The sequence below is a fragment of the Gavia stellata genome, chromosome 12 (assembly GCF_030936135.1).
Source record: "Gavia stellata isolate bGavSte3 chromosome 12, bGavSte3.hap2, whole genome shotgun sequence".
In the NCBI taxonomy this organism is placed as follows: domain Eukaryota; kingdom Metazoa; phylum Chordata; class Aves; order Gaviiformes; family Gaviidae; genus Gavia; species Gavia stellata.
Window position 1 is genome coordinate 9,499,266 of NC_082605.1, and position 18,479 is coordinate 9,517,744.

An 18,479-nucleotide genomic window follows, 5' to 3' on the forward strand; every position below is an offset into this window, starting at 1 on the left:
GTGGGCAGGTATTCAGTTGAATAATGGAATACCTTTTAACTACTAGAATTGTAAATACGGCTTTAGTAAAAGTCATTAAATCTTTATTATGAACCAATAGCTAGTTACCCTGTAGTCCATGAAAAAACTTCCATTGACTTCAAAGCATTGCGAATTTAGCTCAAAATGCAAAAATCAGTGAGAGGTGAGGGATTTAGTTCTGGTTAGTTATGCTGCCGGTAGTTTCAGTTTGTTTTGCCTGACGTTACTTGTGTTGTATATATGGAGACGTTTTTATTTTTTGCGTTGCAACTGCTGCCATCTACTGTGTCAATGCTGGGATTACATGTACTTAACACGAAGGGGTTACATTGGCTGACTTAATGGAGGAAAAGAAGAAAAGCAGACTTAGTTGCTTTGGCCGTTCTTCCAATAAACATGGTAAAACATGTTCTGATTTGCAGTTGAACTTTCTTTCGTGCCAATGCTGCATTTGATGTGTTAGCTTTTGAAAGCACATGTTGTATGCGTTTTCTATAAAAAAGACATATACATCTTTAGCATGTAGACACTCATGCATGGAGTTCTGCTGTTTTAAGTGCATGTTTGAAATGGACTGGTGCTGCAGTGCTCTACCTTACTAAAGCATAGTCTTTAATCCGTTTAGAATTCCACTGAAGTGTCTTTGTCTGTGACTGTTCTTGTTGAAGCATAGGTTTTATTTTCAAAATCAGGTAAACTAGATAAAAAATGTATTTTAAATTCAGGTGTGAAGAAATTTATCAAAGTATTTCACAAGCATTATAATGATCATAGTGTAAGCTTAGTACAGTATGATGATAATGTTTACTATTTATTTATCATACTTTTGATGTAGAATCTAACAAAACATAAACTTTTATTGTATCTCCTCTTGTTATTGATAGTTTTGTTTCTGTAATTTGTGTTTTATTCAATTTCTTTCCCACCCACCATGGAGATGGACAGGGGTTTTAGATGATGATAGTTATTTTCAAATCTGCACTCTTTTAATACTGGCAAACGTGTTGTTTTGACATAATCACAATTGTAGTAATTAGGAGATCTAGTTTTAACCCTGCCTACAACAAAGTTATTGGAACAACTGGCTTCCTTGCTGTCCTAAGAATCACTATTGTGGCTCAGACTGAGGCTGACAAATCTGATCCATTTACTTTAGAGAACGTAGTGTATTATGTCAGAAATTGCTGGGACGTGATCAACTCATGTTCTACAAATACTGAGTCTGCTTGAGATTATTTGTGTAACTGTTACATGTATTGTCTAATAGCTCTCACAGCTTTACAGGCTGGAATAATTTTTCCATGAAAATAGCTGAAAGGCAGTGGTTGCAGTCTTACTTTGGATATGTGTTTCAACGTAGCCTTTAAACTAGCAGGTTCAGGTTCTAATGTCGGTCATGAAGCAGCATGGAACCGGCTGAAAACTTACTGTCTCACAAACGCTGTCTCGCTTCTAGTACCTGACCTTGCTAGTCAAAAGCATTCTCAAGCATGTGTGCACTGACTTAATTTCATCTGTGTCTTGTAGGGCAAGTATACTTTTCATGAGTAGGATTTTTCCAAAGTACAAATCAGTGGCCTAAGTCTGTTTCCTTTGATAATTGTGAGAGTATTATGCTGATCTGAGTAGCTCAAACTTAGACTACCACTGGATTAGAAATTCCACCCTAAATATTTTTCTTTGTATTACCTCTACCTCTGTTGCTATTAAAAATACCAAATCTGTAGAGTGTACAACATTCCCAAGATTCATAGTGTCATCCTTCAGGCTAGAAGTGGTTGGTTCAGTGACACTTCTGTAATGAAGACTGATTATTTCACCGTCCTTCCACTGCTATGCAACTATTCAACCTTATCTTGAGTTTCCATGGGCTGCCTATAAAAAGAGAGAGCCTATAAGAATGGTTGTTGATAGTATCAACATTAAATCTGCACTTTGAAAACAGATACCTCGCTAGTGTCATGGAGAACATCTTCCAGGCAGCCTCTCCTCAAACTGAATTTACCCTGAGGAGCTTCACAGTCAGAATAGATAGTACCACTTCTTTCTGATGTGTTTTCTGGACATACAGCAGACTTAGGAAAATTTGAGATGAATTTGCAATGATAATGTTTCCTCTTTGGGGATTTTTTTCTTGTTGTGTTTTCCTGTTTGACTACCTCAAAGATTTGGTCTAAAGGATTCAGAAAATCCATGTACTGATTTGAGAAAGAATTAAGAGGATTTTGGACCTCATGGAATTGTTACTAGTGGATGTTACTAGTGGGCAGAAGATGACCATTTTGCAAGGTTGATCTAAAATTTTGCTAGTATAGTACCTTTTTCAGTAATTTTAAGATTCTCTCCAGTAGCTATTACTGATTATCCGACTAGCTGTGCAGATCACTCCACTTCTGCAGCTCTTTTCCTTCAGCACATGTAACCAGAAAGCTACCCAAGGTGCATTAGTGTGGAAATGAGATCAGCCTATGGATCAAAAATGCATAGCTGAAGTTGAACCAGATTAAAATACTACTCATGTACTTTCTAGAGGGAAACATTTCCAACAATAATACTTGTCACCACAGTTCAATAATTCAGGGTGTAATTTAGCTTTCTTTGGATTCTACAGTGACACTAAATTGTCATATAACAGGATTATGGAATTTATTTCTTCCAACTCCAGCTGGCTAGGACATATCAGTGCTGAGGGACACTGACTTGCTCTTAGCTATGCATTAGTTATGCTATGTCCTGGAGTAGAGTTTGAAATCACTGCTCCAAAATCTGAAAACTATTTAGAGTAAATAGTGAACATTATAACATGAGAAAAGCAATCTGTTTTCTTATCCACAGAAATAAAATGTAGTAGGTGATATATTTGACCTATTTTCTATATACTCAGAAAAGTATTAAGCTGCATGCTATATAGGTTATTTATATTGCCTAATGCAAGCATTCTTCCATTTGAAACCAGTTGCCATAATTGAAAAGAGCTGATACTATCTAGAAATCTAGATAATATTTCCAGAAGAATATCAGTAAAATAAGGGCAAAAGGTGAATAAAGAATAGAGAAAATTTGGTATCTTCCTTTGAATAGTGGAGTACCAGTTTAAAGATCTCAAAGCTGGACTCACTGATATCAGACGGTCTTTCAAAAGTTCATTCTCCGTGCTGTATTTTGCCCAATGAACACTGCCCTTAAAAAGCTGTGGTCGGGGAAATTGAGTCTTTTCAAGACTTGCCACGTTGCTTGCATTAGTGAGAGTGGATGTGGTCATGCAGTGCTGTTGCTGTTTTCTTCTGGCTAAAGATTTAATGACTTGCTGGCGTTGCTGGAGCTAGACTTCCACATGGTGCCTTTCCCAGTACTTCTGTCAAGTTTTTCATTTGGCAAATAAATTACAGTATAATGATAGCTGAGTTTCTAATATAAACTGAACTGTCTATGGTTCTTTTTTTCCTCTTCTGTTTTTGTAACAGAGCACCTGCAAGTCACTAATAGAGCTAGAGCAATAGCCCTGTCTGAAATAGAGAGTAACAATCTGCCTGTATTTAATTATTAGCAGAATTTACATTGGCTTCAACAGGGTCAAAGATTTATTTTTTTTCCTGTGGTACTTTGTTTTTCTTCATGCAGTCATGTTCAAAATGGCTGTTATTTCTTACTGTGGGTTAACGCATCAAGTCAGGTTGACTTGAATTAAAATTATATTACTTTATACTTACTCTTTTAAAAATTATTTGGCATGTATTAAAACAAATAATATTTGTGTGATACTGAGTGACACTTTCTGAGGAATTGGATTCTAGGTACTGCTTTTAGATGAGGGGAGAGTTGATAAATTTGAAACACAAGCGAGACATACACATTCACATGTAGTGCTTGCAAAAGTGGGCCTAGCTCTTTCATGGCAACTCTTAATAACAGTGTATGAAACAAGACTTCTGCACTCTTATATTATGCAGTTGCCTATCACAAGTGCTAAAATGTTCATCATTAGGTGGCTGTAATGTTGCATTTCCTAACAGCATGCAAGTCATCCAGCAGAAGACAACCATTTCAGTTCTTTACCAGGCAGGGAAACTCCTTGCATTTATTGAAAAAGACCCTGGCATTTTAAAATAAAAACTATTAGTTCTGAAGATCTGAGACAATGTCTGAAATAGTTTTGTGAATTTTTTTTTTTCTTAAACCCTTTGAAATTTTAATACTTGAATTTGGATATCATCCAAGATTGTTTGTTTTACTTTTGAATGAAATTCCTTTTGAACTCTGTGACTATAAGCTGTGAAGTTCACACAAGACTAGCAATATTAATTTTTTTAGAACTGATTTATAAAGAGAAGCATGATATTAGAATTGAGGCACTTGCAGGTGCTAACCAGGGATTTTTCATATATAAAGCAATTACAGTAATATTTTAAAAGAATCATCAAAACAGAAGAACCTTGTGAAAGAAGGGTTTGCTGTGCTTACTGCCTGAAATGCCTTGTTTATTCAAACATCTGCATGGACATTTTGGATCTTTGTTATGCCAACTCTGTGTTTAACATTTCATGTAATGGTGACTTACATTTATGAGGACAGATTCTCAGCTGTTGCAAATAGTAGCTGAGCATCTAGCCTGCATAGACCTGTCTGTCTCCCAACTTCAATGGAACTGATGGGCATGGAAACCAAACTACCATTTACAACTTACATGTATCTCTATGTCGGTGTTGAGGCAATATAGAGGCTGTGCAGAAAAACTGTTACTAACGGTTCTCATTTTGTACCCGATCTGTAGACAAATCAGAAAATTCAGGGCCTGATTCTCAATTCTCACTTATATTAAGATGCATGTAATTAAGCCTGCTTTAAGCCTCCTTTAGGCTAGCAAAACAGTGAGACATCCCGAACTGAAATAGGCATTGTAGCCCTTTTGCCTTCAGTACTCTCAGTCCATAGACATTGGCTGAAACCCTCCCCAACAAAACAGAACAAAAAACCAAAAAAACCAAACAAGCAAACCAACAAAACAGCAGAAGCTACACCTCAGAATACCTTTAAGGTACTTTGTTTTTATTTTGTTCTTGCTGTCCTACAGTAATTTCAGTGCATCTTCCACCTCTCTTATTTTTTCCTATTTGATATGGTATTTCTACTGTATAAACCAGCACCATTAATTTTACACTCTCCTTGTTCCTGAGGTTTTCCTTTCATGCTTACATTGCAGACATGGAAGTAGTGTTCTCCCCTAGAAAGTACTGAGAACTTTGGCTGTTCATCCTTTCCTAGTATCTTTTGACATACGTTGTCCTCCCTCTATATTTCAGCTGATTTGAAAATAAATGGTGCTGACCAATCTGCAGATGAGTTTTGTCTAACAAACCATTAGTTACAGTTGTGAACTATTCAGTAATGAGCTGCTATGTGTACAGTAATTCACTGTGTAACAAATGTAATAATCCCCTTTTTATTAGTAGTAATTCTCATCATCCTTTGTACTACCCATTCTGCCATTCCCAGTGCTCCTTTCTGTATTTGCAGCCACAATTACTTTCTAGTATCTTGCCTTGATAATTCATAATGGAAGTAAAAGCGTAGTTGGTATGATCGGAGTGTCATATTTCCTATTTTCAGGAGAACTTTAATGACAGTTCTTGGAGTTAGCAAGAATGTTAGCAACACTTAAACTGATAAGCACCTCCAAAGTGTTAACAGAACACTTCCTAAAATGAAAGGTCACAAAATCTAGCTCAGGTTTATTCCTTTTCTAGGGGTAGCACGCTCTTTGTTACAAAACTCCTCTGCGTTGTATTCTGTAGTGTATTTTCAACAGTTATGTTGAATCATTGAAAAGAAACAAAAACAGCTGCAATATACTCTGGAATTCTGTGTGCTTTCATCTGTTACAAGAGGAGGACTGATGAAGTGTCTAACTTCATCTGCTATTCTTCTGATCTTCCAAGCTCTCATTAGACCAGCAAGAAGTGGAGGTATTCTTGCAATAAAACAGGAGATCACATTCTGTGTAATGCCTTGCTTGGCTATCAATCTAAAGCAATTTCTGTCTCCTAACAGCAAGCATGCCCACCAGTGAAACTGAATCAGTGAACACAGAGAATGTGAGCGGAGAAGGAGAGAACCCAGCATGCTGTGGGAGTTTATGGTGAGTACATGGACTGTTTTTAAGTACCCTCATCATCTCAAAATTTAAAAGAATTATTCTCTCCTCATTGTTTATTTAGCCAAAACTGCTTTCAAGAAGTCAAGCTTTGTATGACACTTAGGATTTTTTTTTTTGTCTTTCAGTAGTTTAATATTAGGCCAATTGTTACAGCATTAGAAAACTTCTATAATTCTCAAGTTCAGATGACATAGAACAATTCAACTAAACTTCCAGTGGAGTCATGTTTTTCTGAAAGCTTTTATAAAATATAATTGTTGTCCAAAATAATAAGAAAAGAATGGAAGTCCCCTATGATGTGTAAAAAGAAATGTTTTCCATTAAATTGCACGTGATCTAGAGAATATGTATTTTTAGGCAATAACTGAATGTATGGGAGTATTTCTATAACTCATGGTGTTTGCTATTTATTTGGTCAGATTTTCATGACTTCCAAGCAGCTTCTACGTGAGCAGTTTATTTACTTAGTTTTAAAGGAGATTTCCTTTCTTTCACTTAGAAAATCTGTAAAGCTTTTATATCAGAAAATAAATAACAAGACAATAGAATTTTAGCATTCATGATGCATTTTGTTAAAAGTTTGTTTTTATGTGTATGTAATTCCAATGTATTGATTTGCAATACTCTAAAGAGAATGAATTTGTGTTAATTATTTTTTATCACATTCTTAAAAATGTGTTTTCCTTTTCTTCCAGTCAAACCATCTCAAAATCCAAGTTCAGGTCAGTATTTTCCTCTCTCTTCATCACTTTTTTTCCTTGTGACTATCTACACATCATGATGATCTCATATAATTATTCTTTATTTACTGTACTTTAAATTTTGCTGTGTGAAAATTCTTCCTAACAGTTACTGGTGAATACAAAAGTAAGGTATCCATGAACACTCTTTGGGAATCAAACTCCCTGATCTGCTTTGCTGGTATTTGTGGCTCTCTTTTCACTTACTAGGAGCATTTGGGAATATGAGCTTCTATTTTCAAGTATGATTGCAGAAGGGTCATGTTATAAGCAAAATTAAGAATTAAGAGTACTGATATTGTAGACACTGGATATGCCAGTACAAAACCAATACGTTTCTTTATTTTGATTTTTTTTCCAGTCTTGTAGGACATATATTTAGCAATTAGAAAGGATAATTGCAAACACAGAAAAGATACCCCTTTCTGTTTAAAAAGGTTAGGTTGCTCCATGGAGGAACAAAACAAAAAAAAAGCTATGTGATTTAAGGTAAGTAATGAAGTGGTAGACCTAGTGAATCATGAAGGGCAAAGACACTCCTACAGTTGCAGACAACCCACAGAATAAATACTTTTCACAGAAAATTTTCAGTGACAAAAGGGACAATCAAGAAGATTTGGGAACATCTGACATCAGCAGTTTTGGCAACATCTGGAATAATTCCAATTTTTTAACTCTAGTAAAACTGATTTCGGTGTTGGATGTATAGCAAGTAATTCATTGGTAACAGCAGTGTATTCTCCTTGCAGCAATGAAGAGGAATAGCATACCCAGGTTTATTCTACTAGCCTTACTAGCTCTAATGACCTACCAGCGCTGACCAGTTGCAAGCAGTTGGAGTGGACTTGTGTTCCTTCTGAATAGTCTTCTTTTCTTTTTTGAAGAAGAGCTCCCAGGCAACAGTTAACTGGTGCTTTTCTACACTGAGAGTTTTTCCATGTGACGCTATGATCAAGCTTTATTTTGTCATCCCTTTCAGCCAGCAAACTGGTGACAGCATATAAACGTGCCTCACTCTGCTGAAGACTGTGGCCAATGGAGATCTGACCATTTAGGATGGTAGTGAATGCACAACTAACTTTTTAGAAGTTTCAGCATTAGTTATAAAAGCTGTATCTTTTCTTGTATGCCTTCTGCTACAGAAACTGGCCTTAGCTACACCAACTGAATGGAGCAGTTATGTCCATATGGACCTTTGAGCTTAACCCTTCATGAATTATGAGAGATGAGACTGCTTTTAGCTTAATGAAGATAAGTGATTCAGTGTGCTAATGCTCTGTGATTTCTTTTGCTATTGCTTCCAGTTACCATAACAGTAGAACAGGTGGAACAATTTGTTTAGTATTTCATTAGCTGAGAATCCCAAACAAGCATGATTATTCTGAATCATGAGATTGTCTTTAATCAACCTTATAGCGTACTATTTATTGCTATGAAGCCTACTCATGCTGGTTTTAAAGGAGAAACTGGAATATGAAGTGGTCGCATGAAACTTCAATTACCAGGCAGTGCAACAGACTGCTGTTATACTACAGTCTCCAAGTTTGGTCTATTTGCACAGTGGGAACTCATAGAAGCATTACAGAGAAAGCAAAGTAATGTCTACGTTCTGAACCTTGCCCATTGTTCATATTTTAAGGAAAAAGAGAACTCTTTTTTCAAAGGAATTTGAAATGTTTTGGTACTAGAACAACTCTTTTTCCTTCTCACATGGAAGTGACAGAGCTATGATTAGAGGAAAATGGGGCTCTGCTAGTTGAAGAGATTTGTGCACGTTGTCCTCTGTGAAGATCCCTCTTTTTAAGAAGTCACTTCCTCATTTGTCATTACATGATCACATTAATCTCCAAGTCATGCTAAAAAGCTGGTAATATGCCCTGAATCCTGTAACTACAAAAATGAGGAATGGAAAAATAATCTCAAAGGCTTCTATTTTTTCATAATGAGTGAGCGCTCTGGTGCAATTCTTCTGTCCCATATTTTGTAAATAAGAGTAGAGAAGTGTAGGGTGTCTGCACAGATGTTAGCAGCCTTTGAAAAAAGAAATCTATGAAAATAGAATTTCTCTTCAAAATAAAAGGGTACATTTCATTCTTCCAGAAAAAAATTATGCTATTTGTTTAAAACTAGGAAGGGCGGTTAGTGAAAAATAGAAAACTGTTGAGTGAAAATAGTGTAATCTGTTTTCCTATTTTATATAGCCACAGGTTTTCCTGGCACAACAGGTCATCTACTTCAGTCTGCTACTTACTGTTTATTTCTTTGATTGTGCCAATCTAATGAAGGTAGAAAATTACTCCTGTTCTCCTTTGTGAATTTTTGCTTTATTTCTGTAGGCTTTTTACACGTACTTATATTATTCATGCACTTCTACATGTCAGTGCTGTTGCACACCCTTTGGCAGCCTTTTCATATGTGCTCCAATTAGCTATACTGTTTTGTCACTGATTCCACAGACCTTTTGGGGAAAAAAAAGGCCCCATTGGCTTCAGAGAGCTGTGAGTTACACACTTTGAGACTGCTTTTGGCTTCTGTGAGTAGAGATATCCAAACAATATTATTCTTGTCTCACTGACTTCAATGATAGGATGTTCTGTAAGCGTAAATAAGGCTGTTTTACCTACCCAGGTAGCGTTTACCACTACCAGGGAGTAGGCCATCCTGATGATGGCCATGGACATAGCGCTGTTAGGCAGGGGACTGGCAAGATAAGAATGTTTTTGAATACCATGTTGATTTAGGTCAGGACAGGATATTTTTCGTTTATGTGGTTAGAATACTGCAAAGGCTTGAAACATCTTTGTGCTGATATCTGAATCCAATATTAATTTCCATTACTACAAATACAAATTTAAGGTACATAAGGAAAACTCAGTTAATGCTTGAATGCAGTGCCAAGCTCAGTTATTTTTATGGTGTTGTTATTGCATATTGGTTCTGTTTTCTGAGGCCAATTTAAAGCATTTCTGATTTTATACATATTAAATATAACATCTGCTAATTCAGGCACTAAAAGTATTAAGAAATTCACCTAGTTATTTGTAACAATTTTCAAAAGCCATAGTTCCCTGTTTTGGTACTGCCAAAAGGGCTGCAGTTCCTTTCCCCTGTCTCAGCCACTCATTCTTCCTGCTCTTTCTATGATGCGGCAATACAATGAATTTGATCAGACAACTGACCAGCTAAAATCAACCCAGAAAAAAAGAAATTGGTTTCCACCAGTCAATTCTCACATCTGGCTCACTTCATTAGGGCTAGTTTTGGCAAAAGGGAAAGGAGAGGGCCGAACAAGGAGAGCAGACTACCCCTTTCATCACAACAAATTTACGCTAGACTGGCTTGATAGTGAAACTGTAGAGCAAGAAGCTCATACATGCACACTCTTCTCAGTTCTTTGCTATTTTAAGGCTAGGTCAAGCTTCCATTGGAGTCTGTGCCTGCTCTGTCCCTTGAATTTTTGATGAAGCAGTTGTCAGTTCCTAAAATTTATTATCTGAGTCCATGGCTGTTTGTTCTGTGTGTGTGAATTTTATATGCCTCCTTTTTAGGCAATGTCAAGTGCTTCCTAATCCTTCTCTTCCTATGACACAGCAATGTATTTTCTTCCTGTTTCACAAATGAAAATGCAACTCAAGGAGACTAATTAGTTCACTAAAGTTCCCAGAAATGAAGCAGAGAAATTAAATCTAGTTTTACGAGACCAAATCTGAGCTAATACCCTCACTTGTGAGTCCAACCCATATCTAGATAGGGCTTGTTTACTTGTCCTTGATTGTCACTATTACTCATTTCACAAACATTTTCCCACTGACACAATGTCAAGGTACACCAGTGGAAATCTCTAGGAGTTGCTGACTGAGATCTCCAACACTATAGGGTAGATTTCTAAAAGTTGATCTCAACATTCCTGCCTTGTTTAATCCTGCCAGAATTGTGCCCATCATTTAACTCAAAGCCTACATTTTCAGACTAAATGTAATCTGAATTCTAAGTTGCTTCATTGGCTTTTCTTTACTGCTATTAAGTGTATGGGGCCTGAGAAGACAGATATATCTTGTTACTCAGTGAAGTGTTAAATACTGCTTAATCGAATTATGTCACAGGCAATTCGGGTCTCCAAAAGTTGCAGTTTACATATAAAAATCTATAATGAAATCTAAAAAAGGAATAACAAATCAGCACTCCCTAATCTGCAACTGGTAATAATTTACACAACTATCTGAAGTGCTGTGCACATATTTATGTAAATACATCTGCTTACACATAGATGCACTATGTTTTCTACACAGAAGAAACCCTCCTTAAGTTCATATCTGTTTTCTGTATAATAATAAATTTGTTTTTATTTGAACTTTCAGTCGACGCTGGCGTCGCTGGAATCGATTCAATCGAAGAAAATGCAGAGCTGCAGTAAAATCTGTCACATTTTATTGGCTTGTTATAGTCTTGGTCTTTCTGAACACATTAACTATCTCATCGGAGCATTATAATCAACCTGACTGGCTGACCCAGATCCAAGGTACAATCAAAAATTATTTGTCCTGTTTTTGACTATGGATACTTGCATTCTATCAGTGCCTACTTTTGTACTTTGCCATCTTGTTGTTTGCTGTCCTGAAGGATATTCAGCCCAGCCAAAGGGAGATACAAGAAATGACTGAATGTGTTTGATTTCCACAACCGTAACACAGCTTAATGGCATACTAGGAAAAAACTGACAATACTGAATTGTAAATACCTGTACTTCTGTTGTTAAACCATGCCTGAAAGATGAGGAAGGAAATGGTAACTGGCACAGCAGAACATGCTGTGGGCTGTGGTGCTTAAGTTACAGTGTGGACTCAAGCTGTAGGTTGAGCAGCCATGAACTGTGCAATGGATTGGAAAGATGGATAGTTTATAGGTTGCAGGAAGCTTTACATCCTTCTGTAACTTTTACCGCTTAGGCATCAAATACAGTCCAACATAAAAAAAACAATACTTCCTTCCTTCTTAAGCAAAAGGCTGTGAACTAGTATGGAAAGTACAGTACTTCTATGTTAAAATAAAAATGGAATCTATGAGACAATTCAGGAATGTCTTCTTTTTTTTTTTTAATATTTTATTCCAGATATCGCAAATAAAGTTCTTCTGGCTTTATTCACCTGTGAAATGTTAGTAAAGATGTACAGCTTGGGCCTACAGGCTTATTTTGTTTCTCTTTTTAACCGCTTTGATTGCTTCGTTGTTTGTGGTGGCATTGTTGAAACCATTTTGGTGGAGTTGGAAATTATGTCACCCCTTGGAATTTCAGTGTTTCGCTGTGTTCGTCTCCTGCGTATTTTTAAAGTAACAAGGTAAGATTAACTAATACTGCTAACTTTACGGATAGCTGAAGGGTGATCAGCAATTCTTTTGTAATACTTCATCACGCGCTGCTGTTTTACTGTTTTGTTTGGGTTTTTTTGTTGTGTGTTAACACACGCATTTTAATTTATAGGCACTGGGCATCCCTGAGCAACTTGGTAGCATCCTTGTTAAACTCAATGAAGTCCATTGCTTCACTGTTGCTTCTGCTTTTCCTCTTCATCATAATCTTCTCGTTGCTTGGAATGCAGCTGTTTGGAGGCAAATTTAATTTTGATGAAACTCAAACAAAACGGAGCACCTTCGATAATTTTCCACAAGCTCTTTTAACTGTATTCCAGGTAACTTTCTTTCATCCCGTATGAAACATTTTACCTTTGATGATCAACAAAGCTCTTTAAGTGATCATGTTGCCTGAAAATAAAATCATGAATACTATTTATTCAGTTTACTTTAAGTAGCATTCTGCTCATTAAATTCAGAACTCTAGTAACTCTGCACCATTTGTTCCATTTGTTTCATGTCTTATTTGATCTATCTATGCAACATAGCTGTCATATTACTTCACAAAATTAAATTTCCTTTGTCCATCAAATACATGACTAGAAAAAGAGGTGGAATGTTATTTTTAATTTAATCAAATTGTTTTCTTTGACTTAATTAGCTATATAAAAGTTCAGCTATTCCCAAAAAGGAAAAAATTAGAAGCATTTTAAGAGTGCATATTTGTATATGGATCATATCACTTACTAAAATATAAAAATAAGTATTAATTTCTTTAAAGAGACACTGTCAGGTTTATTAAAATTTTAAAGCAACTTGTCTGTTACTTCTGAAAAGATAGGGCCATACTTACAGTTTACTTTTCACTATTTTATGATTTTTTTTTTTATTTTTCCCAATTTGGATACTGGAATTAGGCTAATTGGTTTCATCTTTCTAGCCATTTTCACATTCAGCTTTGCATATTACCACAATGTTTGGTTTCAGACATTGTGGGTGAGTGCTTAACGCTGACACTGCAAGACTCAACTTTGTGTCCACTTCCTATCTCTTTGGTAGATGTTTCATCTGGTGGCTGCCCAGAGCAAGCAAAAAATCTTTCCATGTAATTTTAATATAAGGAAATCTTAATGAGAAGTTTCCTTAAGAGAAGTGTCCACCTGATGTTGCCCCTTTAAAAAATTAAGGCTGTGCTTTCAAACTCGGTTGAATTGGATTTTATTCAGATTTTAGGCTGCCTCATTTTCAAAGGAATGAGGCTTCCTTCAGTTTCAGAATACACTGCGGAGCAACCAACCTGTTGGGTGCTCAACAACTATGAAAATCAGCTTGATAAGTTTAGGTCTTCAAAAATAAATTTCAGAAATTGGCATGCATATGATTTTCTTGAACAACCACTTAACTACTTGGAAGGAGAGTCAGTATTACCTGTTTTCTCAGGATAGAACTGATAATTTTTAAGAACTTACTTAGAAATATATAAAGTGCCCCTATAACCTGCATTGTAATACTCAGAATTTTTGTAGTAGTACAGAAAAAGTGGAGTTGCCTCATTGTAAACTATCCTTTTAACTGATCAACAGATTTCTGTAAAATTATTTTAGACTTCTGTGAAATTATGTGAAACAATAGCCAATAAGAAAATAATGTAATTCTTCCACAGCATTGAGCTCCATTCAGTTTAAAATAGCTACCATTTTAAAAGCTATAACAGTAGTGTACGTGTGTGGTATGTGTATTATATATGTGATAAGGCGGCCAGTCCCTGTTAAAACTGAAATTGGGTAGACCAGTTTGAAGGACTAATAAATGGCATAAGCTAGAAAAGATTTGTGGCCACTATTTAAAAAAAAGAGAACCTTAAAACATATATTAACTTGATTTTTAAGAGTGATGAACATTTGCAGGCATTACTACATCTGTGGCATTACTGAAAATCAGGGCTCTGACTTTTGCATGCCAAAATCAATAAAATTATAGGCTTCTATTTTTATTATTTTTGCCTTGGAAGTTCAGTGATGTAAATGCGTAGCATAAAATAAAAGTTAGTAGAGTTAAACCCAAGCTTTCAGGAGGGGCTTATTTAACTGAAAATTTTAAAACAATGCATGAAAAGATTACGGTATTGCTTTACGTATACAGAAGGTTAGCCTTATTGTGTATTGTGGTCAGAGGAAACATTTCTCTATTGCTTTTTTTGATGTTGAGTTACTAATAATATATCTGCTTCTTAGATTCTAACAGGTGAAGACTGGAATGCTGTTATGTATGATGGTATAATGGCATATGGTGGCCCATCATCGTCAGGCATGATAGTCTGTATATATTTCATTATCCTCTTCATCTGTGGTAACTGTATCCTTTGCACTCACTGGAAACATCTCCAAATGGGGCTGTGTGCCAGGGACATATGCAAAGTTTCTCTAGGAGGGAGTAAATTGCAAAGGCCATGCAAGAGCTTTCTGCATGTGCTAAGTCCTTTAAATAGACTTTTCTTTGTATACCCGTTCCCTAATGAATGAGACTCCAGTGATCTCTGAGTCCATCTCCAGCCACCACAATGGCAGAAAACTAAGAATTTTTTCTTTCTTCCTTCAGTGGGAAAACAGCTTTATTCTACCTGCTTGTCTCTATTTGACATCTCTCCCTCTGAAAATGCATGGATGTAGTCTGATCTCAATGGCAGTAATTCCCTGTTCATCCTTTTGATACTTGATATAGCCCTGTTAATTCTGGCACACACTGACAGTGGAGCCAGTGATCCACTGTATAGTGCAGGGACCAGATGAGAGAAACCTGCATGGAGAAATGTTGAGTCAGTTAGGATTAAGTCTCCTGAAGCATTCCCCTTCCCTGCCTTCAGTGTACTGGAAATATGTCCTTGGCCCCATGTAGCAACAGAAACTAGTGTCATTCTCAGAAGTTCTTACAAGGTTAGGAGGTGATAAAAGTGCAAAAACATTCTATTTTCTGTACTATACAGTACTTGTATCAGTATTTGTACTTAACTGATATGGACTGAAGTACAGGATTTGATATAGGTTGTTGTAGACACAGAAGATAGTGTGTTATAAAAACAAATTTTTCAAAATGCCTGAGCAGTCTTCACTTTTAATAGACAATGTTTCATATTTGAAACTTGCTCAGGCTAACATAAAGTTGCATTTCATTTATTTAAAAAATAGGTCAAGTATTCTGCTATTTTAAAATCAGTGACTCTAATGGATCTCTGCTCATTTAGTCATATTAATCTAGTCCATTAAATGAGTGTTATTTGCACTACACTCCAGCATCACAAATCTCTATGCTCTAGGTTGGGAACATGCGTTTTATATCTATCACATTGTCAGTGTTTATGCTGATAATAAACCAAATAAGTATAGAAAGACCTAATGTCCTTAAAATGATTTGAAATAGATATCTTGCTAAATGTCTTCTTGGCCATTGCTGTGGATAACTTGGCAGATGCTGAAAGTCTAAATACAGCTCAGAAAGAAGAAGCTGAAGAAAAGGAAAGGAAAAAGAATGCAAGGTAAAATAGCATGGGCATGTTGACTAAGCAGGAGAAGGAATGAGGAGGGTACTGAATTCTTTCATAAGGATTTTCTTTATGTACATGCCATTACCGTCTTCAAAATTTATTTGACTTAGGGAAAAAAATGAGAGAGTTTACCTAGATATTAAAATAAGACACAGGTAGTATGATTTTAGATAAAAGTTGGGTAATAATTGGGAAAACGTGGCAAATTAAAGGCATAATGATAAGCCATCTGATATTTAAACATTGCAAAGGTAGGATTTATTGTGCAATTAGAACAAGAATGTATCTGTTGTCACCAGTGGACAGCTCCCTGTGGAATCAGTTCTTTAAGCCTTATATACACAAGAAGAAAACCTTCCTTTGAAATCAGTGCAGACCTATTGAACTAAATGCAACTTGTTTGTATGAGTCCAAGGGCACAGTTTATCCCTCTAGAAAGGAGTAATGATCATGCATTGAATTTCTTAGGGATTAGCTTCTGGAATTGTATTCAAAATGATAATTTTTAAAATGGATCCTTGCATTCAAATACAATAGATTTTATTGCTCTGACACCTGCAGCTGTGCAAATAATTTTAAATGTTTTACTATATGGTTTTAGGTATGCCCTCTTAACTTTTCATAGAATGGATATAGTTCGCTTAGTCTTCTGTCTTTACATGACGTGCTTTGTAATTGTTTTTGTATTGTTTTGTAGAAAAGAAAGTCTGGAAAACAAAAAAAGTGAGAAGTCAGAAGGTGACCAAAAGAAGCCCAAGGATAGTAAGGTGTTTATTCTAAAATTTATGTCTTTTCTAAGAAGCAGTTTTGCTAATTTTGCTACAGAGTACTTTTTGAGACTACTGTCCATTGTACAATTTCTTTTATGAGCCCATCATCCTTTTATTTTTTTGCGGATGAAGGAAACTTAGTTCTGATGCTTTGCATCCTCACTGAATCTCTTAACCCAGAAAAACCTTTTTGTTTCAAGATATCCTGAGAAGGAAAGCTCTTAGAGCATGAAGTGGTTAATGTTAAAAAAATTGATGTTATTTTAGGATACCTGTAGGTATTTTGCCTGATAAATCCAATGGAAGAGATTAGTGAATGATAAACTCTTAGTAGAATGTTCAAACATTCTTGGTAATTTTTACCAAAGCCTGTTGGTTATATTCTCATTGCGATCTACACAGACAGAAGAATTGGAATACTATAGAAAAATCATCTTTTAAAAATATGTATTAAACTGTCAGCTATCCTCTGTTCTCAGAGTTATCCTGTTTCAGAAAACTCAGGCTAAGCGTAGGGATCACTTCCCTGACTTCAGAGGTGTATTTGGTTTGCTTTTCGTTGAACTTTATACTCCAAGCTATATTTAAATTTTTTTTTTTTCTTGTGCATCCCTTTCATTGCTGTAGGTGAAAATTGCTGAATATGGAGAAGGAGAGGATGAGGATAAGGATCCCTATCCACCCTGTGATGTACCAGGTATGTGAATACCAGCCAGAAGACAAACACGTTTAAGCTTGTTAGCTAAAATATTCTAAACTTGCTCTTGCTGAACACTGAATCAATTCCTTTGAAGTCAGTGAAGTTTTGCTCTGTTATCAGTGGATAAATGGGCCTGTAAGCTGCTAAGTGTTATCTTTTCCTGCAGCTTCCTAGAAAGTACAAACAGCATATGAGAGTTCCTACTGTCAGCCTGAAGATTGCTGTGGTAATATTATCTGAATGTGAGAGCAAATTCTAAACTTTTCTGAAACATTTGGCAAAAAAGGACATTCCGGGGCTGGTGATGTTTGATCACTTCTGTCTTAGGTTCTTCCCGTCTGGTGAACATACTTATCTAAAAATCAGTTCTGTCTGATTTTCTGGATGCCTATTACAGAAATCTGCCCTACCTTTTGAGCACTCAGTGCTCAACCAGTGCACAGAGCTCAGCACCCCTACAACACAGCTCAGACATGGACTGATGGTCAGGGACTGAGCTTAAGTGGGGCTCCAGAGCCCATGTGCAGGGGGTGTGAGTGGAGACCCCAGATGAAGCTGGTCAGGGCCAGTAAAGCCTATTAATGCACTCAGGACACTTACGCACGCACCCATATATGCACATAAACATGTATATAAGCTCATGACAACAATATGGATGTTCATATATTGATTCATAGATTTTTAAAGCCATGCTATGAATATATATTTCCCATAAGCCATATATATTTTAATACAAGCCATGCTTTTATATTGTTGTGAACAAAACCTCAATGTTTTTTATTTTATAGTAAAAAAGTGTTTAATTTAAAGTAGGTGAAGATGAAGAAGATGAGGAGGATGAACCAGAGGTACCAGCAGGCCCACGTCCCCGTAGAATATCAGAACTAAATATGAAGGAGAAAATAACACCGATCCCTGAAGGGAGTGCCTTCTTCATTTTCAGCAGCACCAATCCGTAAATATAATTTTGAAAAATACTGTTTTAGTTCATCAAGGTTTAGCAGTGAAGGAACAGGCCTTCTTCCAGTGAGGTTATGAATAGAACTCCAGTATCTTCAGCAGGAGAGAGATTGGGGTCTCTCCTAAAATTTTCAGAATGACTTGGTAAATGAAAACGATCTGATAAATATATTAACTTGCTACACACTGTTGAAAATAATAGCATCTTGTACATACAGTCTGTCAAGTCTGCACATGTCTGAAA

The 18,479-nt window shown here is 36.1% G+C and overlaps 1 protein-coding gene across 1 annotated transcript in view; it reads left to right on the forward strand.

The window, feature by feature from the left end:
* Positions 1 to 18,479, forward strand: part of CACNA1D (calcium voltage-gated channel subunit alpha1 D) — a 194,489-nt gene that overhangs the window by 104,304 nt on the left and 71,706 nt on the right. Inside the window, exons 10-19 of the mRNA XM_059823472.1 lie at positions 6,070 to 6,157; positions 6,871 to 6,897; positions 11,274 to 11,434; positions 12,026 to 12,251; positions 12,395 to 12,602; positions 14,499 to 14,619; positions 15,682 to 15,796; positions 16,503 to 16,572; positions 17,203 to 17,272; positions 18,086 to 18,230. Of these exons, the coding sequence (XP_059679455.1) occupies positions 6,070 to 6,157; positions 6,871 to 6,897; positions 11,274 to 11,434; positions 12,026 to 12,251; positions 12,395 to 12,602; positions 14,499 to 14,619; positions 15,682 to 15,796; positions 16,503 to 16,572; positions 17,203 to 17,272; positions 18,086 to 18,230 (1,231 nt within the window). The remainder of the gene's footprint in view (positions 1 to 6,069; positions 6,158 to 6,870; positions 6,898 to 11,273; positions 11,435 to 12,025; positions 12,252 to 12,394; positions 12,603 to 14,498; positions 14,620 to 15,681; positions 15,797 to 16,502; positions 16,573 to 17,202; positions 17,273 to 18,085; positions 18,231 to 18,479) is intronic.